At 35.4% G+C, this 23715-nt stretch overlaps 6 protein-coding genes across 6 annotated transcripts; 5 read left to right on the forward strand and 1 right to left on the reverse strand.

Annotated features, from left to right (window-relative positions):
- Positions 1-915: 915 nt before the first annotated feature.
- Positions 916-2789, reverse strand: LOC129795315 (juvenile hormone acid O-methyltransferase-like). The gene is made up of 2 exons (XM_055836463.1): positions 2084-2789; positions 916-2011 (listed from the first exon to the last, which is right to left on the reverse strand). The coding sequence occupies exons 1-2, from the start codon at positions 2736-2738 to the stop codon at positions 1848-1850; spliced, it is 819 nt and encodes a 272-aa protein (XP_055692438.1). The 5' UTR covers positions 2739-2789; the 3' UTR covers positions 916-1847.
- A 1109-nt stretch (positions 2790-3898) lies between these two features.
- On the forward strand, positions 3899-5089 carry LOC129795314 (juvenile hormone acid O-methyltransferase-like). Its single transcript, XM_055836462.1, has 2 exons — positions 3899-4573; positions 4639-5089. Exons 1-2 carry the CDS (start codon positions 3919-3921, stop codon positions 4800-4802), a joined length of 819 nt encoding a protein of 272 aa, XP_055692437.1. The 5' UTR covers positions 3899-3918; the 3' UTR covers positions 4803-5089.
- Positions 5090-5119: 30 nt separating this feature from the next.
- On the forward strand, positions 5120-6031 carry LOC129795312 (juvenile hormone acid O-methyltransferase-like). The gene is made up of 2 exons (XM_055836461.1): positions 5120-5792; positions 5854-6031. The coding sequence occupies exons 1-2, from the start codon at positions 5141-5143 to the stop codon at positions 6024-6026; spliced, it is 825 nt and encodes a 274-aa protein (XP_055692436.1). The 5' UTR covers positions 5120-5140; the 3' UTR covers positions 6027-6031.
- Positions 6032-7294: 1263 nt separating this feature from the next.
- Positions 7295-8133, forward strand: LOC129795318 (juvenile hormone acid O-methyltransferase-like). Its single transcript, XM_055836467.1, has 2 exons — positions 7295-7899; positions 7968-8133. Exons 1-2 carry the CDS (start codon positions 7392-7394, stop codon positions 8129-8131), a joined length of 672 nt encoding a protein of 223 aa, XP_055692442.1. The 5' UTR covers positions 7295-7391; the 3' UTR covers positions 8132-8133.
- Positions 8134-13976: 5843 nt separating this feature from the next.
- Positions 13977-14980, forward strand: LOC129795311 (juvenile hormone acid O-methyltransferase-like). The gene is made up of 2 exons (XM_055836460.1): positions 13977-14715; positions 14790-14980. The coding sequence occupies exons 1-2, from the start codon at positions 14052-14054 to the stop codon at positions 14960-14962; spliced, it is 837 nt and encodes a 278-aa protein (XP_055692435.1). The 5' UTR covers positions 13977-14051; the 3' UTR covers positions 14963-14980.
- Positions 14981-22605: 7625 nt separating this feature from the next.
- LOC129794561 (juvenile hormone acid O-methyltransferase-like) lies at positions 22606-23162 on the forward strand. The gene is made up of 2 exons (XM_055835317.1): positions 22606-23091; positions 23157-23162. The coding sequence occupies exons 1-2, from the start codon at positions 22618-22620 to the stop codon at positions 23160-23162; spliced, it is 480 nt and encodes a 159-aa protein (XP_055691292.1). The 5' UTR covers positions 22606-22617.
- The last annotated feature ends 553 nt before the right edge of the window (positions 23163-23715 follow it).

A 23715-nucleotide genomic window follows, 5' to 3' on the forward strand; every position in this document is an offset into this window, starting at 1 on the left:
GCTCGCTCCATCCTCATGTGGACATTCTTTGCCACTGCTGGATTCTCTCTCTGTGTAAAGGAGGAATCTGCTGCTGCAATGATTTTGCCAATATACAGTGATGGTCATAAGGAGGCAGCCAGCACAACACCATCCAATCCAATTTATATAAATTGTCAATTATTACGATATGAGCTGACAAGTCCAATTCTGCGTATGCAATTTTAATTGATATACGCGCTCATAAGTGACGTAATCGGATTAATTCCACGCCGCGCACACAGAGAGGAGCCCAATGGTCGGCGGGACAATGTGGCTGCGCGCGGACTTAAAGTTATGCAGTAGCATGATCTGTCTCATCTCATTGTAGTCACAGTCACAGAGCCAACATGCGGGGAATTTCTCCTTTTCATTCAGACACAACCAGTAAGACTCACACGCAGCCACAACACCGCGCCGCCATATGCAAGGAGATTTGCCAACAAATGCCACGTCCAAATGGCAAAAAAAAATGGGAAAAGATCTCGCGGACAACGATATAATTCCGCCCTTAAGAAAGAGAAATGAATAAATGTTCAGTGAAGCAGAAGTTTCTTTTGCCAGTGCGGCCATTTAATCCTTTCTTGGCCGTTTAATTGAAAAATCCCATCGTGGTGGGAAAAGGTTAATTAAATTGTTAATGGACACAAAAGCTGCATACGGGAATTACTAACTAAAGGTTGCATTTAATTCTCCGAAAGAATTCCGCGCATTAATCCTTTTTGCATAAAAAAAAATGAGATTAAAAGTTTTTTTCTGGCTCATCTGGAGCATTTTCAGAGCAATTTTCAAAAGAAAATTGAACACTGAAGCTGAAGAAAGGCAAAACCTAATTTTTGAATATTTATTTTTAAATAAAAACTAAGAAAATTGCAGGAAAATTTGTATGAAAAATAATTTAAAAGAATTAAAAACTCTTTTATTCTATCATTAAATATTTTTTGTCAGCAAAAGAATTTATTCTGTTAGCGGAAAATTGTATTCTGTCAGCAAATCCCTTTATTTTATCAGCGAAGTGATTTATTCTGTCAGCAATTTCATATACTTCTTCTGCAGATAATTATATTTCACCAAGTTCTTTAATTCTTTAAAAAGTTTTACTTTATTCTGTCAGCAAGTCTTTTTATTCTGTCGTTAAATACTTTGGCAAAACTTATTTTTTGAATATTTATTTCTCAATAAAAACAAAGAAAATTGCTGAAAAAATGTTTACGAAAAATATTTTTAAAGAATTGGAAATTCTTTTATTCTGTCATTAAATATTTTTTGTCAGCAAAAGAATTTATTCTGTTAGCGGAAAATTGTATTCTGTCAGCAAATCTCTTTATTTTATAAGCAAACTGATTTATTCTGTCAGCAAATTCTTTGATTCTGTCAGCAATTTCATATACTTCTTAAGCGGATTTTTCAGCATTTTCTTTAATTCTCTAAAAGGTTTTACTTTATTATGTCAGCAAGTTCTTTTATTCTTTCAGCAAATTATTTTATTCTGTCAGCAAAATAATTTATTCTGTCATCAAATTCCTTAATTGAAAAAAAAATGAAAATTAATCCCTTAATTTTATCAGCAAACTGTATTTTTTCTGTCAGCAAAATCTTTGATTCTGTCAGCAATTTCATATATTTCTTCATCAGATAATTATTTTTTAGCAAGTTCTTTAATTCGCTAAAAGGTTTTGCTTTATTCTGTCAGCAATTATATTCATTCAGCAAATTTTTAATTTTCTCTGAAATTTAAATTTAATAATTTTACGCTTTGTAAGCAAAATCAGTACCTATTAATTTCAATTATGATTTGTTTATAATAAAACTTCTGCAATTATTTGAGTTTATTTCTCTCCATAAACAACCAAAATTGTTCCTGTTACATCATCTTCATTTGCCTCTCCGATTAGGTTGTTTGCATAGGCTATCTCCACTGCATCATCCAGGTAATCCTGCTGCTCTTCCTCCGTCATCAGATCCATTGGATTGGGAAAAGATCTGAACAAACCTACAAGAAATTAACAAATTTCATTAAATTTTCTTCTCTTTTGGTCTTCTTAAAGAATCTCCTGTTTTTTACCCAAGAACTCCTCTTCACTTTCAAATTTAAAATCACTTTCTTCCACGTTAACTTGGACGTTAACAAAGCCAATTTTTTTCATCATTTGCAGGATGGTCTCCGTAGGATTTGGGTCATTTTTGTACGGCATCACGTAGATATCGTCGGGATTTGGAAGGAATTTCTTCCATTTTGGCTTCTCCAGCAATTCGTACATTGTGCTCTTGAATGCGTGCATTTTGGTGATGATCAGGAAGCAACCTCCGCCAGGTGAGAGCATCTGGTAGATGTTACTGAAAGCCTTCTCTTGATCTGCAATCCACATTAGGCAAAATGAACTGAAGACATGATCAAATGCCCCAATCCACGAATTTTTCAGCCTCCCAGTAATGTCAAAGAGTTCAAAGGTGACCTTTGGCACGCCTGCAAACTTCTTCTTAGCCTCATAGAGCATCTTTTCACTGGCATCAGTACAGATTAGTTGGGAATAATCTCGTGGAATTAGTGGGTAGATGAGGTCATAGGTCGTACTGCCAGTTCCACATCCAACGTCTACAATTGTCTCTTTCGGCTTCCATTTGAGTAAGCTACCGTACTTGAGCAGGTAAGGCTCTACGTGGTAGTACACCATCCTGTTGTACTTATTGTACAGCTCACAATCAAATTCACCCAACATTTTGTCTTTAATTTTCCTCACCAACCTTCGGTACGAAAAGATGGAAAAGAACTGCCCTAAAGCATGCTGAAGATGCGCTTAAAATTCCCAATCAAAGCTCTTCTGATAGCCCCAAATGTGATTGTAATGAAATAAATTGTATAATTATGGAGTCAAGTTCAAGGGGATATCTTAACGTGAAGATTAATTGGGCATTTACGTATTGATTAAGTAATTAATGAAGGTTATCAGAGTTTTTATTCATTTATTTTGTAGATTTTTTAACAAAATTTATTAATATTATTTTTGAAATTAATTTGAACAAATTAATAAATTCATTTGCTAACAGAATAAATTCCTTTGTTCACAGAATTATTATTTTTGCTTACAGAATAAATTCTTTTGTTAATAGAATTTTTTCTAACATATAAAGGAATTTTCTGACCGAATTCAAGAATTTATAAGCTCAAAGAATGATAAGCTAAACGACTACAATTTTTCTACTTACAGAATAAATTCTTTTGCTTACAGAATATTTTTTTTTGTTGACGGAATAAAAAATCACTGAATACAATAAAAAACTTGAAAAACAAATCCGTTATAATGAAACTCTAATCTAAAAGAGAATAAAAAACTCAAAATGGAAAATTGCTTATCATGTAATGATTCGCTTACAGAATAAAATGAATTCTAAACGAATAAAGAATCATAGAAAAATAATGCAAAGAAAAATATGTTTTTTTTATTCTTGAATAAAGATTTTATTGACTGAATTCAATTACTTTCAAACCAAATAAAATTATATCATGTTCCAATTAACAGAATAAATAATTCAATCTCAATAAACATTATTTAATTTCGAACAAAAAATGTTTTTATTCTCTAAAAAAATAATTCTGGTGTTAATCTAGTTCCTGCCGGATCTAGCAATAGCTTAAGCCATCTAGAGACGCAATGTGACCTTAAGATTAAAAAATCCGCGGGATTTCTTATCATTTTCCAATAGTACATTGACTTCCAGACTTTCCCACAAGAACAACAATTAAAAAAAATATTGCTTATCAATTTAATTGCCAAAACAATCGCCATTTCTCCCCGAAAACTTTCTTATCATTCAAGGTTAAGCAGCTCAAGAGCCTAATTTAAATATTATGCTACTTCAGTACTTTCTCTGCAGTGCACCGTGAAGAACCCCGAAAAAATGAACGTTAAACCGAATTTCAGTCTTCAAAGGAAATTCTCGCGCATTCGTGATGTCCACATGGAAGCTTTCGTGGAGAAGTATAAAAATCTCCTCAAATGGAAGTCAAATGAAAGAATTTTGGACATTGGATGTGGAACTGGAGACTTGACCTACAAGTACGTCTACCCTTTGCTCCCACCAGACTTCTCGAAGTTTATCCTTACTGATGTATCTGATGAAGCTCTGACGAAAGCGAAAGAATTCTTTGACGAAGATCCCAGAGTTGAATTTGAAAATTTGGACGTTGTTTGTGAACTCCAGAAGGAATTGGAGGGAAAATTCGATCATATCTTCTCAGCTTTTTGCCTTATGTGGATCAATGATCAGAAGAAGGCTTTTGAGAATATTTACAAACTCCTAATTCCCGGAGGAGGGTGCTTCCTTGTTCTCGTTTCGAAGCATTTTGTGCCGGATATTGTGTATGAATTGCTGGAGAAGCCCAAATGGAAGAAATTCGTCCCTGATGTGCAGAATGCGTACCCTTTTCCGTATAGAAGTGAAGCTGATCCCGTCAAGACGGTTGAGAAATTGATGAAAACCGTTGGATTTGTCAACGTGAAGGTTTACCTGGAGGAAACAACTTTTGCTTTCTACGACGAAGAGGAGTTTTTGGGTAAAGAAATAGATTAAATTTATTTTAAAAAAGGGAATAAATTAGCCTTAAATCTGTCTTTTCAGGATTCTTTGAGAGCTTCCCCAATCCAATGGGATGCATGACGCCTGAGGAGAAAGGAGACTACCTGAAGGAAGCCCTTGAACTGGCCTACGCACGCAAAGTGATCAATAAATCAGGAAGAAAAGGTGAAAGTGCTTCATTGATGGTTATTTATGGTGAAAAATAAAGAAGAACTTCTTCTAGAATCTTTCTCTAGAAAGTTCAGAATCTAAAGCTGACGTAAGAATCTGTTTAATCTCTTCATTATCAATTTAGACACTTTAAAGCCTTATCAAGAGAAATTAAATGAGCTCCAACTTTCAAGTTAAGAAAATGACAAAAGAAGAAGAGAAAGATTGATAAAGAAAATTCCGAGACAATCGTGAACAAAACTATGAACTTGAGAAAGCCTTATCAGCTCACTTTTTTAACGCGCCTATGTAAAATGAAATAAAAGCAAATTAAATTTGGAAATTTCCTCAGTTTTATTCATTTGATTGTTTGAAGCTGTTCTCTGGAGAAAGAATGACGGACTTCAAGATTGATCTGCTTAATAAGTATACCCGTATTAGGGATGTACACTTATCGGCCTATCTGTCTAAACACAAAAGTTTACTAAAGTGGAAACCAGAAGCAAAAATTGCAGATATTGGTTGTGGAACTGGTGATTTATCGTACAAGTTTATCTATCCTCAACTCCCGAAGGATTTCTCTCAATTCGTCTGCATGGACATCAGCCGAGATATGCTTCAGCAGGCAAAGATGCGCTTCGCAGGAAAGCCAAAAGTTTCTTTTGAGCATTTAGATCTTACTGCAAAAGTTGAGGAGAAGAACAAAGAGAGGTTTGACTACGTTTTCTCCGCTTACCTCCTGATGTGGATTGCTGATCAAAGGAAGGCTTTTGAGAATATCTACCAACTCCTAACTCCTGGAGGAGGATGCTTCCACGTTCTTGTCAATAAACATCCCTTTATGTCGACTATTTTTCAACTAGTAGAAAAGTCACGATGGAAGAAATACGTACCAGTTCGTAGTGAGATGTACCCCTTCCACTATGCTACAGATGTGGATCCTGTTGGAACTATTAAGGATATGATGGAGGCTATCGGGTATGTTAACGTGAAAGTTTTCATCGAGGACAGTGACTTCACATTTCACAGCCAAGAAGAATTTTTAGGTGAGAAAAACAAAGAAAAATATTATTTTAAGAGGATTTTAAAATAATTTCTCTTCTGTAGGATTCTTCAGGGCTCTTCCTAATCCTCTGAAGCTCATGTCGATGGAAGAACAAAATGATTATCTTACTGATGCAGTTGAACTAGCTTTTGAAAATAAGATTATCCGTAAAAATACTGAGAAGGAAGTGAATGGATCCTTGCTTGTAGTCTATGGGGAGAAGAGTGATCAATAAAAAGATACTGATACTGTAGCAGATAGAGACTTCCGGTTTGAAGTTTTCTATAGAAATGTGGGTGTAAATTTTCATTTTTTCGCATTTTCAAAATCCAAGATGGCCGCCGTCCACCATTTTGAAATACCGTCAACCACTTCCCTTATAGATAGAGGTCTGAAATTTTAGTATGTTGTAGGGCTCAGTGAGATGTTTTCATCAACAATTCATACTTGAAAATCGGTCAAGCGGTTTAGCAAATATGGCGGCCTAAAGCAAAAAGTGTTTTTTTAATATAACTCGAGAACGGCTTGACCGATTTTGACCATCTTGGTATCAAATGAAAGGTATTGGGAAGCCCTACAACTGTTTAAAACATTTCAAGTTAAAAAAAACATCCGCAAGAGGCGCTAAAATCAAAAACAAAAATTGCCTAACTTTAAGGGGCAATATCTCCGAATCCCCATTATCGATTTCCTTTAAATTTGGATATGTTGTGGCCTGACTCAATATCTATCTTCAGTCCAAAAATGAAGAAATTCTATGTCGCCGTTTAGAAGATATGGCCATTTGAAAAATTCTTGAGTTTGAAAAGTTCTAAGAGTCATATCTCTTGAACGGCTTGTCCGATTTTGCTCAACTTGGTATCAAATTAAAGGTTTTGCAATTATCTACAACTTTTTATAACATCAGAAACCTCTAGAACTATTCCTTCAGGACGAAAAATGCGAAAAACTCTTTTTTGTGACACAAAAATCCATCATTTTATGTTCTAGTGGTGACCTTGAAAATCATTGAGACATATATCAAATTATAGCTTATTTCAATAGCTTTCCAAAACTAGTCAAAAAATTTCTGTAGGTCTTATAGAACCAGAGATATGACCATTTTTATCCAACAAATTGCTGAATTTCACAAAAAAATCAACTTTGCCTACTAATTCTGCTCACAAATCGCATTACAACGCATAAACAAACTTCTACACGTTGTGGGACACCAACTCTTATAACTGGACGCGTTATGATTGACTTTCTGGTTGTCTCTGTCTTCTTTAGAAGATTAAAGCGCATTCTTCGTATCTTTTTTTAACCTTTTTATTGCACTTTTATGGATCAATTTCGTCTAATTACGTGACTTAGCCTTATCAGACTTATTTTGTGTCATTAGTGGATATAAAAACCTACTCCAATCTACTAAATTTGCAGTATTCTTTTTTCCTCTTTACGTGAATAAGTTGCAATGAGTTTAACCTACGACACCGACTTTCTAAATAAATTCAATCGCATTCGGGAATCAAATATTGATCTTTACCTGCCTAAGTATAAAAAACTCTTCAAGTGGAAAGAAAATGAGAGAATTTTGGATATTGGATGTGGAACTGGTGAAATGACCTACAAGTACATCTTCCCTTTACTTCCTCCAGACTTTTGTGAGTTTGTTTGCTCTGACATTGCTCCGTATATGATTGATGAAGCGAAGAAAACATTCAAAGACATAGCGAAGGTGAATTTTCAACTTCTGGACATTGCTGGTGAACTGGAGGACCCCATGAAGGGGAGATATGATCGAATCTTCTCTCTGTACTGCCTCATGTGGGTTGCTGATCAAGAGAAAGCCTTCCAGAATATCTGCGATCTCCTCAAACCAAGCGGGGAGTGTTTCCTGGTCCTTATCCGGAAGGATCTCTTCTCGAGAATTCTTCTTGAGTTAATGGATGAGCCGAAGTGGGAGAAATATTTTAAGGACATTCGTCAAAATTATCCGTTTCCCTATTCGAAGGATTCAGATCCCGTAAAGACTATAGAGACAAGGATGCAAAGACTAGGATTTAGGCATATTCAAGTTAATCTTGAGTCCGCTGACTTTGCTTTCCGCAGTGAAGAAGAATATTTAGGTAAGAATTTGTTCAGAATTTAAAAATAATTTTTTAAATAAAATAAATTAATTCTTGTTTGTTTCTAGGATTCCTCAGAGCTATTCCAAATCCAATGTCAAAGACGGCACCAGAAATTCAGGAAGAATACCAAAAGGATGCTCTGATGTTGGCAAAGAAGTACAAAGCGATCCACGAGTCAGGGAAAAATATGGAAAATGGGAACGTTTTATTTATTTTTGCTAGAAAATAAAATATTCAGTTACGTTCAGACTACAACCAGGCGTCTCCAGGATGGTGAAGATTTTTTCTTGTTGCAGCAATCTCATTGATTGACGAGAGTACCATAAATTGGGCACTTAGAAGCCCTCATTCAGCTGAGTTTTCTAACTTATTAAATATTACTTCCTGGTATGGATGCTAGGCCAAAAAAAATCTTAATCACGTGTGAATGAAAAGGTGTCGCAGCGTATTTACCTTCCACACACCAGCAGCGCCGCAAAGAGCTAAAAAAAATCCCCAAATGTACTCAATCGCACTCTCTCCTCAATCTCCAAATAATCCCATATTTGTGATGCCAAAGAAAACACATAACGCGTCTATTTTGCATTCGATTGATGTGCTCAGTCAGTTCTTTTTTGTCACAATGCGCGTCCCCGAAAAAATTATTATTTTACAACAACTTCTTTTTCCCAGCAATCACGCGTATTAAGTTTCATGTCTAAGCCCATGAAATGCGAATGAATTTGTTAATTTCATTACGGATCGTATAAGATGATTTTTCGTCACGCAACTTCTTCTTTTCCCCGTTCTCAACAGACACACGCGGGGCTGGGGCAAATTGAAACGGGATCACCTGGCGGAATGACATTTTCTTCTTCTTGAGGTGTCGTCGGTTATTCTTTTTTTTTATTTCTTCTCTAAACAGTTAATTGTCACACATGAGGCTTTGAGGAATTAGGAAAATTCTTTCTAAACTTAAGCTGAAGTATCCGTGACGCTAAGTTGGTGAAGTGTTGTAACAAAAATTATTTATTTTTTAATACATTTTGACAAGGGGAAAGGTGTCTTCTGGCCCCTTAATTTTTTTTTCCTTTTGGCTAGATTCAGAGGAAGCTGATAAAAAATTACGATCATGAGAGAATTTCTTTGGCTGATTTCTTGGATTTCTTTGTAGATCGCAAGATCTACATTTTATTACAATTATTATTACAAAATTTATTTTTTAAAAAAATCTGTGTCTCTGAAATTGGGTTAAATTCACTACAGTTTTAGAATTTCTTAAAATTTCTTTAGTTTTCTTAAGCAAAATTTAAGATTTCCTTAGTCTGGAAGAGAACCCTATTAAACCGACGAAAAACCCAGAAAATTATTATTGTTACTGTACGTCGGAAAATCACTTTATTATCTGAACTTTATTTATTGTGTAGCAACCGACTCACTATCCAGCGAATATTAACCTGCTCATAGAGTGAGTACCCTTAGATTTGCTGTAACTATAATGGCTGCCCAGCCCACCCTTGGCAACGGCTTCTGCCTCTAGGTTACAAACCCTCAAATAGGCGAGCGAGAGTATGAGAATTCACAAGAGAATGTAGGAGAGCACTGAGAGAGTAATTAGATGGGAGAATAGCAAAGAGTGCTGATGAGTGTAGGGAGAGTTAGATAGAGCTCAGCCTTGGACGCGGGTGGCTGCAAGCTAAAAAGTGCTTTATAGATTAACGAAAGGAGAGGGTGGAGGTTACTAGAGGAGTTGACCAAAGCCTCTTGTGGCGCCCCCCTATTCAGGGTGCCACAATTGTTAAAAAAAATTCTAGAAAATAATTAAAATCCTTCAGTTGTTACTACTTAACCCATTACTGGCCTTAAGATTTTATTTAATACCTTCCGGCATTTATCTTGTTTCTGGTTTCTTTCTTTTTTCTCGCCAATCAGGGTGGGAATGTAACGAATAATTTTATTATGAAATGTAAAAGAAACGATTTAATCTCATGGTAAAGTGGGTGGGGGGTTTGTGGCCCATTGAGAGATCGCGTCTGTCAACAATTCGTCGTGGATTTTAAGCATGGCACGCAGCTATTGTGCAAAGAAATTGAAAAAAATCACGCATTTTTGCGTGTCTGCAATTTTTTCTCTTTTTTCCGCTTGAAGCCATTTAATCCGCGAAGGGCCCCTCAGCTGCAATTTGCCGCGTTTTAATCTGGGGGCTTTTTTTTAATTAAATTTGTGTGTTGAGAATTAAATATTATTTTATTATTTATTTATTTTATTTTCCTTTAACTCGGGTTGCGTCTGCCGCCGTCTTACCATTACCAGCCTCCCCAGGAAAACGGCAGAAAACCTGGTTCTTTGGCTGTATGTGTCATTCAATGTTTTACAAATAATTAACATTAACAATATGTTCACACTACAGCCTATATATTATTGAGAGAAAATTCTCACTAGGTGGTAGGGAGGAAAAAGGAAAGAGGAAAGTAGGGCAGACCCGAGGTAAGGTAAGCGACAACAGGCCCTAGGGCACGCTTCGTTGTCGCTGAGTTCATTTATTAAACAATTTAAAAATATAATTAATTACAATAATTTGATAGAGAACAAAGAAAACTATTAACAATATCACAAAATCTTACGTTACGTTACATTAGCATAGAAAAATCAAGTAGAGAAAAAAATATAAAAATAAAGAAAACAGGATAATATATTGGAGAAGTATGGTATCGTTATTATTTTTTATAAATATTGATAATCATGGAGAATTTTAGTCAGAGAAAGAAAAAAGAAAGAAAAGGAGACTGGAATAAAGAAAAAAACTGAGTAATATTTCGGTAAGAAAGGCAAGTGAGCTTAAAAAAATAGCACTCCTAGGAATCAGCAGCAAGCGCAAGCATTAAAACCAGACCCAAGCAACCGAGGCAAACCATCACAAATAGGAGTGAGCGTCCATCCAGCAAGAAACAGAAATTCCTTGTAATAAAAAAATATGTATAAATTGAGCGATGGAACAAATAAGGGGATCGCCCTTATATAAGCCGTCGTATCCAGGATTACCCGCAGCATCTCTTTACAATCTAATGTATTACATTCTTTCTTATTTAACTGCCTATCAATTACAAGTGGGCGAAGAAAACCAGAAGGGAAAAGAACTCCCACTTGGCAAAACTACATAAGCCTCAGAGTGCTACGGGGTTTCCCTTGGCGAGGCCATGAATCAACATCTTAGGAAACAAATCGCGGTCACTGGACGAACACCCACACCCACCCAGAGAGAAGCCAAAGCTCACGGGTCCAAACCGCAATGCAGCACGGAACGCGGAAACCTCTATTTACGGGACGTCGCGAAATCATCCCATAATATCTTCAATAGGTGCCTTATAAATGAGAAGGAGGACATATTCTGATTCTTCATATGGTTTGGCAGGTCATTGTACAAGTGAGGAGCTAGAAAAGAATAAGTTCGTTTAAACCACTCTGTTTTGGGGTGCGGTATTTGCAGATTGACGCCCGCCCTAAGTGGGCGAGTTCTACGAGAGTTCAGAAATCCTCCTCTGATAAAGAATGTTCTTAGAGTTTTAAATTTGAAAATGTATTCGAAAGGAAGGATTTTTTGATCAAGAAAAGTTTGAAAAAGGGAGTCAAATTTACGTTTTCTGAAAAGAGCTCTCATTGATCTGCGCTGTGCCATTTCTACGGCTTTCCAATTGGAACGAAAGGCCGCACCCCAAATAACGATACCATACTGGAGTCTTGATTCTATGCATGCAAAATAAAACGACCGAGCAACGCCAGATGGACAATATTTTCCAATCTGATAGGCCTTAGGGATTAGGCGGTTGAGGGAATCACACAATCGGTGGAGCTGTGGCTTCCAGGTTAATTTGCTATCAATAATGATCCCAAGGTATCGACTCTCTTCCATAAAAGGAATCTCAATGCATGCGTCCCCGCAAATTCCTCCGCAGGATTGGGAGTGGGAGATTATGGAGGTATCACCTGACGGAGGAGACGGGGAGAAAAAGCGCATTGCAGTAGATTTATTGCTTAAAATCAAGGAATTATTGTCTAGCCATCTTCTTATACATCTCACATCCTCAGACATTTTATTATCCACCTCAGCCCACTCGTTACCATCAAAAACTAATGCCAAATCGTCCGCATAGGCCAATATATCCCCATTAAAGCTTTGTTTCAACAAATCATTTAAATATATGATAAAGAAAAGTGGGCCCAAAATTGTGCCCTGCGGCACCCCACACTTAGAGGTCTCAAAATCACTCAAAGAGCCCTCCAACCTCACACACTGTCGTCTTTGGGAGAGATAAGATTCAAATAGAGAGAAAGCTACCCCCCTAACCCCCACATCAAATAGCTTCCCCAGCAGAATTTTATGAGATACGGTATCAAATGCTTTCGTTAAATCCAGAAAATGCAATTGTTATGCGATGAAGGTGAAAAGAAAAGAATTGAGTTGGTGTGGTTCTCACAGTGTCAGAGAATCTCTTTGGAGGTACACGACGCGGTGCAAATGAGCCCAATTATTGTGTTGAATGAAAAGTTTCATTGCTCAGAGGCTCACTTGGTTGGTGCTACTTCTCAAGACAAACACCATGAGTCGCAGATTTTGTGTTCTCTTCAGTTTTTTTTTCTTTCTCTCTAAGAAAGGTCTAAGAATGGTCTGCTGGTGCAATGCAATAGATGAGGAGGAATCCCACTCACGTGGTAAATTAGTCGGATGTTCTTCAGTCGGGGAAAGTTGCTGCGAGAACGTGCCAAAGTGCTTGGGATTTGGAGGTATATTCAATTGTCGATTGTTTTGATACCAACCCGCGCATTGTTACACCAATCACCTTGAAATGTTTATTGAATTTTTTTCTTCATTAAACCACCTGTAATTCGTCACAGTCTTGACCACGATGGAAACTATCACGTTAAACTCCGTTGTGAACAAATGATTGAAAAGGAATTTGTAGGAAATGAATTTTCTGGTAAATATTTCTATGGGAATTGACACCACATTTGGCATTGTTGCCCCATTTAGCCACCAGAAAATTAATAAATATTCAGCTGCAACACTTTTCCAACTCACCTGGCAGGTAGACAAAAAATAAGAAGTCGATGGAAGAGGAAGAAAAAAAGCGCAACATTTATTTTAGCATTTAAATAGCTCCACCAAAACAAGAAAACCTCAAGAGGTATGTTTCTGCACGGCGTGCAAATTACTTCTCATAGCTCCGGTATTCGTCTGAAATGTTGAAAAAGATATTAAAAAGACAAATGAGAATATTTAAAACGAAACACTTTTATAGATGGCGGAGGTTTCTCAGTCATCCTTTCAGCTGCTCTCGCACAACACACAAGAAATACTCAAAGAAGAAAAAAAGCAAAACTCCACGAATGGCTAATTTCTCGCACTGCTGCATGAACGCCGGCAGCTGCTCAGGTCTTATCAGTTCATGAGCTTAATTTTATAACCAAATTTTCCATGCAAAAAAAAAAATAATCTTATCTCCTTCCATGTAAGAAATTAAATCAAGTGGTGTTCAAGAGGCCAATTATTGCCTGGGGTGCGATAGGAAATCAATTTATGATTGATAGCGTTCGATGCTTTCGATGCTATATACCGCGAGAGAGATATATTGTACATCAAATGATAAGACAAAAACTCTGAAAGATATTTATAGCAGACACTGAGAGGAAAACAAATCTGCAAAAATCTTTCAAGAAATATTTCTTTATTGATTTATTTTATTAATTTTTTTGAGACAATTTTGTGGACAGTTTTATTAATTGGAAAAAGAGTTCAAAAAAAAAAATTACAAAAATATTCATTTTTCAGTCTTTCAATTTTAAAATTTTTCAGCACAATAAATTGTTAATGCTTGGGTTTTTCCACGAGAAAAATTCTTAAACTTCTAAATAATTCTTGAAAATTCAGATCAGACAACAACTTATTCTTGAAAAATTCTACATTTTTTACCAAAACTTCTCTTTTAAAAATTCTTCTTGTTCAAAATTCAACGGTTTTCTTCCTCTCAGTGTTGAGATTCTTATGTAAACAGCATACCTTTAATAGCAAAGAAAACTGATAAGTCGTCGTCAGTGCAGTGAAGACTTTTCAATTGAGAGTTTCTTCTTCTATTAACAAAACAACAATTTTCTCTAAAAGAAAAGTTCCAAAAATGAGTTTTGAGTCCAATCCTGACCACCTCAATAAATTCCTTCGAATCCATGAAGTTCACACGAAGATTTTCATTGATAAGTACAAGCATTGGCTAAAGTGGTGTCCAAAGGGTGAAGATAGAATTTTGGACATTGGCTGTCGCAGTGGTCAGTTGACGAATAAATTCATCGTGCCAATTCTCCCGGAAAACTTTTCAAAGCTCCACTTGGTGGATAAATCACCAAAAATGTTGGAAGCTGCGAAGAAACTCTTTGCAGACAATCCGAAGGTTTCGTGTGAAATTCTGGACTTTGCTGACTGTGAGAGTGGCAGCAGCTCATTGGGGACATTTGATCATATTTTCTCCCTGTTCAGCCTTATGTGGGTGGCAGATCAGCAAAAGTGCTTTGAGAGAATTTATGACTTGCTATCACCTGGTGGCGATTGCTTTCTCATATTCGTCGCTGGGAGTTTGTACATGGAAATAATTGCGGAGTTGACGGGAAAGGCCAGATGGAGAAAATTCATCCCAAACCCCGATGCTATGTACCCATTCCCCTATCGAAAGGACCCCGATCCCGTAGGGAGTGTCACAAAAATGATGGAATCAATTGGATTTGTCAATATTAATGTTAAACTCGAGGAATCCCTCTTCGTTTTCAGCACCATCGATGAATTTTTGGGTGAGAGAATTTAATAAAATCCTTCGCAATAGTTTGTTGTTAATACCTTCATTTTCTCCCTTTTCAAATGAAAGGCTTCTTCAAATCCCTGCCGAATCCTTTGGACAAAATGTCACCCAAAGAGCAGGAGGATTATCTCAAACAGGCCGCTGATCTTGCAGTTGCTCACAATTTAATTGGGGACATTGGTGAGAGGAAGCAAAATGACACGGTGTCGGAAATTTTTGTAATTTACGGAAGGAAATAAATTTTATTTTATTCCTTTTTCGAGGTTTTCTTTGGTGAATTTTCAAATACAGTATCTGGCAAAATAATAGAACCACTTGTATTATTTTAAAGGTTGATTTGGCCCTTGACTTCAATCATAAATATTTCCGGCTATTGGTGACCGATTTTGAGAAGTAAATAAGATTCTGAAAGCTGCGTTCTTCCCCTTTCCAACAGTCATAAATTTTTGAAAATCGGTTCATCCCCTGAATTTTAATTAAGGGTTGAAGTGAAATGGGCGCTTTGGTAATGGATCTACTTAAAAGACTGTAAAAATTAACCTTTTGATCGATTTTTGATCACCTGAAAAGTTCTGAACAAAGGAAGAGTACAGCTTTTAGAGCTTTTTTAAATTATCAAAATCGGACACTCTGTAAAAAAAAGTTATGCAAATTTTTGTGCGTGGTTCTACTTTAATAAATTCAACAAATTTTTGGAATTTTTAATTTAATTTTTATTTATTTTATTTTTAATTAAATGGCCTGAAATTTTAAGGCTACATTGTTTAAAACTTTCCATTATAATAGAGATGGTTCTATTATTTTTCTCTTCACTGTAAATGTTTCCAGAAAGATTTTTTGTAAAAAGTAGAATATTCTTTGGACAAAATGTACGGAAGAAGATCACACCCCCCCCCCCGCCCATCAGATACTCTTGAAGCATTTTATGTGAAGAAGAAGCATAAATAGCTGGTGAGAAATTCATCCTCGAGGGGGCAATTCGGATGTATTAACGATGAAGAAAGATAGACACACCAATAAATATCTCAATTTTATTGCAGGCATCTCGGGAAAGGAAAACTTTCACGGAGAGCGTGTTGGTTGAAAAATTAAATTGATTTTGGTGGGTCTTGGGCTTCTTTTGGGGCAGCAGCATGCGGGTCAATCTCATGGACACATTCGTGACTGACCGAAGGGTGTCTATAAATTTGCGCGCGCTCGCTCTCTCTTGAATGTGTGGCCTCAAATCTCAATCAATTATTCAATCGTCCGCATATATATCTCACAGGCCAATCTCCGTGCTGGCCGCCTTCCCCTCCCTTTTTAGAAAAAAAATACGGCGCAATCCTTTTTGATTGGATTTTTAAAAATTCATCTCTGCTGCGGTTCATTTTTTAATCAAATTCATGGACTTTTTTTCTGTGTACGTGTGCGCCCTTCTGCTGGGAGAAGAAGGAAAAATTTATTGGAATCACTCCGAAGTGAAAATATTGACTGTCGACTTCTTGCCCACCCTGTGCTTTTTCACACGCCCTCCGTGAAACACGGAAAGGCGGAAAAGGAAGTAAAAGACAAGCCCTCTGCGCATCCTGGCTCAATCCATTTTCCCATCTCGAAACGTAACCACCGCAGTGATTAATGGCGTGATCGTGGAATTTTTTAGTTTGAAATATTTTATTCTATTTGTCAACTTTTTCTCAGCACTTTCCCATCGTCTTTTCCCGCCGCAAATGGATTTTCTTTTCGCCATACCGAAACATTTTCTCATTTGTTAGTTGTTTGAATTTTTTCCTCCCTGGTTTTGCAACCAAACACGTCCTAAATCAAGGGAGTAAAGGGTGTTTAACTAATGGAATCATATGATCATGAAGAATTAAATAATTGAAATTTTCTTTCGAGAATTTTGATTTTTTTTGTAAAATAAAATGTTTTTTTCCAATTAATTTTCTTTCTCTGCATTTCTTTCAGAAAAATTTAAAAAGTCAGATTTTTTTGAAAAAAATATTTCAATTTATTTTAATAAATTCTAGCAAATGAACTTCTGAAAGAAGAATTTCTAGTTAATGAATTTCTTATGAAAATCTGACGTAAACTATTTTAAAAGTATTGTTAAGAATGTTCGTTCAAAAATAAGAAACTTTCAAGTGCAAAAGGAAATTTTTCAACGGTTCCATGGAACATCCCCACTTTGATTTCTGTCATGGAAAAAACCCACAAAAAGCCGAAAAATGGCTATAAAAAGGACCGAAACGGTCAATTCGGACTCTTGCTATTATAGCTCTGTGCGTGTGCATGTCGTCGTTTTTGTTTATTTTATTTTATTTATTTATTTATTTATTTAAGACATGCCCTGAGTATAAAGATATACATATATATAGGACTATACACTTTAATATATACACTTTAACTTTCACTTTAATTTTCCTCAATCTGTAAAATAAGTTTGTAAAATAGATAAAGTAGAGTAAAGAAGTGTTGTGAGTGAAAAATAAGGACCTTTTATTTGTTGTTCCGGAGAAGGAGGAAGCCTGGAAGGGAAAAGAGAGAGACACAAGAATCGTGGCTACCGGAACCGTTAATTTTTGATCCTCCGGAGCCCGATTCTAACCTTATTCTCATGTGTCTCCACAGGTATGCCCAAAAGAAAGCCCCCACACTGCTCTACCACTGAATATTAATGCTATCGCCCTGTATATTTAAAGGTAACGCCCTTATCAAGTATTTCTTTTTTAATTTGTGAGTACAAAATTTCTTGCTTCTTTCTCTTAAGATAAAGCTTCTAATTCAAAAATATCTTTAAGAATTTTTATCTTTTTTTTTTCATAATCTGAGAATCAAGCAAAGTATTCGATTAATTACCAGCCCCTCACACTTTTTCTTCTACACAAAATACTTCATTTTGCAACTCCAATAAAAAAGGTGCAACAAAATAAGAGAAGCAAATCTATGAAGTGATTTGATGGGATATTGAGGTAAAACTCGACAAATTGCAAAATGTGCAACTCTCAGTGGGTGTCACGCAATGAAGTCTCTTCCTCACCTTTATGGCCATCAGGCACGAAGTGAGGAGGCCTCCCAAAGGGTCGCAGGCTTTTCATGCCACAGCTGGGTTGTTTGCTGCATCTTGCTGCGATGCACATTTTTGTCAGTGAGAGCTGTTATCGATTTTTAATGATTGCATTTATAAGAGGATTTTAATAAATTTGTTGTCAAACACTTCGAGCTCACCTTTGGGGCAACCGCAAGCAATTTTTGCACCGCACACAAGAAGGAAATTTATTGCAGAAAGTTCAAAATAAGTGGACGGTTGCTGATAAAATTCTCTGAAAAATCACTGAGATTTATTAATGTTGTTTGGTACAACTATTAAAATAGGGGATTATTTGCACTAATGTAAGATTGTTCGTTTTAGAAGGATTTTAAACAATATTTGTAAGAACTGGCTCTAAAAAATAGAAGTATAGCAGTAAAAGAACTTTATTTTTTGATTATGGATTTATTTGTTTACGAATAAAAATAATTACCTAAAAGAATTCTTTGTCGAAGAATGTATTTTATGTCTAAGAACATTCTAAAAATTCTTCAAGAACATTCTTAAATACGAAGAAAACTATCATCAATATTCATGATAATTTTTTTTTTACAAATTTTTGAAAAATCTGAATTAATGCGCCTTATTCAGTGACCAAGAACCTTTAAATATTCGTTTGAAATCTTAAGATTTCAGTGAAAAATTCTAAGATTTCAAGGGTTTCTTGGTCGCTGAATAAGGCCCATTAAATCCTCAATTTCTAGTAACTGAGACCAGCAAATGAGTTAAAAAATATCAAAGGCTAAAAAATTCTCATCTTCTAATTTTCCGCAGCTTTTGCCATAAATTCCCCACGAAGAAATAGAAGGCAAAAAAGTCATCCAATAAACATCTTTACTTTTTCGTCTCACAAAACATTCTTCATGGTTTATTTCTTCCATTTTCTCATTCAAATTTCTTCTAATATTGCCCCATAAGTGATATATTTTAATTAAAAGCCCCCCATTCTTGCCACACTTATCGCGATTTTTGAAACAAAAATGAGAAAGAATTTGAGGTAAAAGAGGGAGACGGAATTGGTCGATTATCTCATTTTCTTTATACCTACAAAAACTATGCTAATTCGATATGGTATCTCTCCTACTTGTATCCCCCCCCGCTCCATATCTGAGTTCATCTCACTACTACGTTTTTTTTGCATCAATCCTTCTTCACAGATATTACATACATATGTAATGTATGTATGTATGTATATAAAATATATTATATATTTTGTAGATATGTGTGATGTTGGAAGGTGAGACTATACGGTCAAAAAAAAAAGAAAGAAGTTAAAAATGAAGATGAAAAAAAAATTTGTGCGGCATTTCGCTCTCCAACGCGAGCTCCAATAATTTCCACAACTTTACGAGCAGACGACAGGAAGTCTATTTAATAAATATTCTTCTTCTCGCGCAACCTTTGGGAGATGAAGAGTGAAGAACAAAAGAAAAGAAAAAAAAGCTCCACACATCGTGGTGAGACAACCAAATAAGAATTCATAGAAAATGCCTTAAATTATAAAGGTGACGCGCGACGACAATAAATGCAGCCTCCAGAAAATTATATATATTCTCTCAGTCATTCTCATCTATTTCTTTACAACATTTTGCTGCAAACAGACGACCATTGCACGGAGCACAGCAATATTATGATTTTCTTGGCATTGTAGCGCAAATAAACAGTTCATTGAGAAGTGCAAGAAGGAATATAATTGAAAACAATTTGCACGACAGACGCACTAAATTATTTTTATTGCACCAATGCAATTTTCGTCAAATATCTCTTTCTCTCTCTCAGTCTGGTTGTCTGTGCAGAAGAAGATGGTGAGAAAAAGATGCTTTTTCTGCCAATTTGTTGTTCTTTTTCAAAATTTTCTATTTGATTTTTTTCTAGATTTTTCTTGAAGAAAGTTTTTAATTTTTATAAGGCTTTCCTTACGCCTAATTCTTTAGGGGCCCTCACATTCGTTAAAATTCTGATTTTTCCTCAAAATGATTCAAAGTTTTTGTCAAGATTCGGTTTATTTTTTGGCAGTCTGATTATTCCTCAAGATTCGGATTATTCTCTAAAATATTCCAAATATTCGCCAGATAAACACCCCTTGGCTTTTAATTTTTCTCACAAAAACACTGACTAGTCCTTTTGTTCCTTTTGATGGTTTCTTCCTTTTGAAAGGAAGCTGAGAAGGGGTTGAAGTTTGGTGATTGTTCCAAAAGAGAGACCATCGTGAAGATTGAGAAAATGTCTTCAACAAATTACTGAACAAATTTCCTCCTTGAGAGCTGCGGAAGATGCCCTGAGATAAGACAAGGTGTCTCAATGTGGGTGCAAGAAGGTGCACTGTATGGATAAAAGTTTGCCAAAAGGATTTCTCCAAAACTCTCCCACTTGTGATTCTCATGTTTAATTCCACACGTTGCATTTCCCTCTCCATCCGCTGCACTACCAAGGAGTTTCCTTCTTGAAGGAATTTTGCTATATTTACTTTGCTATATGTGTGTATGTTTGTACAAACCCCTCGATGACTCTTCACGTCTCGTAAGTGCTTCTGAATTGATGTTCCCTCCAACTTACTTTAGGATTTTATCTATAATACATAATGCGCGCACCTCCTCACCCCCTTTCCCCATCTCCACACACGGCTCACAGCATCTTTTGGCAGAGACATTTCGGGAAATCACAGACATTGAGCAAATACACTAATGGCGCCATTAAATATCTGTCAATATACATAGCACGAGATATATAATATTCAAGAAAGAAAAAAAAAGAAAATTCAGAGATATAAAAGGAAAAATGGGAGGCAAGAGTGCAATTTGTGGTGTATAAAGAGCCTCCCACTCTCTCTCTCTCTCTTTCTTAGCGAGAAATTGTATTACATGCTAAACTGCTGAATGACAGGAAAATTGAGAAAATACCACAAAGAATGTTCAAATTTGTCTCTCAAATTTTTATTGTTTTCTCCTTCTTTGCCCCCGCGCATCGAAAGCATCAAGATTTGAGGGAAAAAAAAGTCTCTCAAGTAGAAGGACGAGAAAATCAATTTAGTCTGCGAATGAGCTTTCACAGTGAAAGCTTTTTCCCACCCTCCCCGCATTTGCGTCAATTTCGCACGCATTGCGACATCCAGAGTGATTCCCCCCTCCCAACTGTTGGGAGAATGAAGGGAAAATTATAAACAGAGAATCGTATCCTCTGTGTGTGAGATGGTATCATTAAATATTCAAAAGTACCATCTAATGGAAAAAGAGGAGACGCCAAGACTTTTCAGGAACATATTTTGGATTTATTCCATGCAGGGAGGAGGTTGCCTCCCACACACACATGGGGGGTTATCATCAAAAGTCTTCCTGTGATGTTTTTGTGCGTGAAATTGGTCGTGAAGTTGCGTGCAAAAGAGCGCCAAAAGCAAAATTCGTAGCATAATTAAATTATCAAAATGGGATCCTTCATTAAGGACACGTCGAGAATTAAGGAATTTTTGCTCTTAATTAATTCCAGAGAAATGCATGATTTTTGGTTTAAAATTATATTTTTCAAATATTCGGGGATGGAGGGGAATGGAATGGAATATTGAATGAATTTGAAGAGCATAAAATGGACTGGAAGGGAACTGAACGGACTGAAATAGGCGGAAAGAAATTAAAGAGAATTGCAAAGACTGGAAATGAAACAAACAGAATTTAAAAAATGGAAATTAATTAAAAAGAATTAAAATACATACTATAAATTAAGTAAAAAGAATTTGAAGGATTGCAAAGGAATAAAAGAATTGGAAAGGACTTGAAAAAAAGGAATTGAATGAACTGGAAAGGAATTAAAGTGTATTGGAAGAACTGGAAAGGAATTGAAAAAAAAAGAATTGAATGGACTGGAAAGGAATTAAAAAGAATTGAAAGAACTCGAAAGGAATTGAAAAAAAAAGAATTGAATGGACTGGAAAGGAATTAAAAAAAGGAATTGAATGGGCTGAAAAGGAATTAAAAAGAATTGGAAGAACTGGAAAGGAATTGAAAAAAAAGAATTGAAAGAACTGGAAAAAAATTGAAAAGAACTGGAAAGGAATTGAAAAAAAAAAGAATTTAATGGACTGGAAAGGAATTAAAAAGAATAGAAAGAACTGGAAATTAATTTAAAAAAGAATTGAATGAACTAGAAAAGAATAAAAGAGCATGGAAATCAATAAAATGGAACAAAATAGAATCTAATGAAAGAAACCAAATGGAAAATAATAAAATAGAATAGGACTGGAAGGAATTGGAAACAAATGGAATAGATTGAACTGGAATAAAATAAAAGGTAAAAGATTAAGGTAAAAAAATCCTAGAACAAAATAGAAACAAAATAATTAAAGAAAAAAATTTTAAAATAAAAAAATTTAATATGTATTAATTATGTATGTACTGTACATACACAAAATATTTATGAAAGAATAAAATAAAATATTAAGTATATCTTTCGCGCATATAATGCTTAAGAATGTTATAAAATGACTAAATAAAAAAAATGAATATTTCTTATCAATTTATCAGCCCAGTCTCCCCTCCAAAAGTCTCCTAATCTAATCAAATTTATTTCATATACAACAGCTTTTCTCAAGACATACATAATATGTTATTAAGTTCCACAGCGAAATTTTGCCATCTCCCTCTTGTCTCATTCTTAATTATTATCTTGAAGATTTTATGCTTCTCTCACTCTCTCTCACTTTCAATTCGTATTTTTGACTCACTACATTAACTCTTCGTGCGTAAGAAAATATTCAATTGCTTAAAAAATAAAATTATCTCTGTATTCAGTATTATTCTTCATCTCACTCGAAGTGGTTGCGTGTTGGGGAAAATGAGTCGAATTTGGACGGAGGTTGGGCTACTCAATAAATTCAATCGTATTCGGGAATCACATCTGGTGACTTTGTTCCCAAAGTACGAGGCTTTGCTCAAGTGGCGATCGAATGAGTCTGTTCTCGATATTGGATGTGGAAGTGGAGATTTATCCAAGAAATTCATCTACCCCCTCTTGCCCAATGACTACAAGCAGTTGGTTTGTGTGGACAAATCCACGGAGATGCTTCAGAGCGCCAGGAAGCTTTTTGAGGGAAATCCTCGAGTTTCCTTTGAGGAAATGGACATAACTGAAGATCTGGCCACAGAGCAGAAGAATAAGTTTGATCACATCTTCTCCATTTGGTGCCTAATGTGGGTAGCTAATCAAACAAAGGCTTTCCGGAATATCTATGATCTTCTAGCACCTGGTGGAGGGACCTTTCATATTTTTGTTCAAGGGCACATTTTTCTTAAAACAATTCGTCAACTAGTTGAGCGGCCAAAATGGAAGAAATTCATCCCAAATACCGATGAATTGTATCCTTTTCCCTACAGAAGTGATCCAGATCCTGTGGCAACAATCACAAAGATGTTAAAAGACATCGGATACGTCAATGTGGAAGTTTATTTGGAGACGAATCATTTTGCTTTTGAGAATGAAAATGAACTTTTAGGTAAAAATTATAAATAAATTAAAATTTTTTTTTTTTCAAATAAACTGTTTTCCCTTTTGTTTTAAAGGATTCTTCCAAGCTATTCCTAATCCTTTGGCATTGATGAAAGAAGAAGAGAAGGAAGAGTATCTAAAGGATGCAATTGCGACAGCCTATGCCAACAAAGTTATTCAACCGTCGGGAGAATTTAAAAATGCCGGGAAAATTTTGATTGTATATGGTGAAAAATAAAATATTTCTTAAAGAAAAATATTTCTTAAAGAAAAAAAAAGAATTTTTAATTATTTAGAAAAGAAAATTTTATTTTTTTTAAAAAGATATTTTGTAGGAAAAAGAAACTTTTATTATTTTCTATAAAAGTTTTTAATTTTTAGGAAAGAGAATAATTTAATTTCTTTGAAAAAGATAGAATTTTTTTTATCAAAAATGAAATTTTTATT

This window comes from Lutzomyia longipalpis, chromosome 4 (assembly GCF_024334085.1).
Source record: "Lutzomyia longipalpis isolate SR_M1_2022 chromosome 4, ASM2433408v1".
NCBI classification, from domain to species: Eukaryota; Metazoa; Arthropoda; class Insecta; order Diptera; family Psychodidae; genus Lutzomyia; species Lutzomyia longipalpis.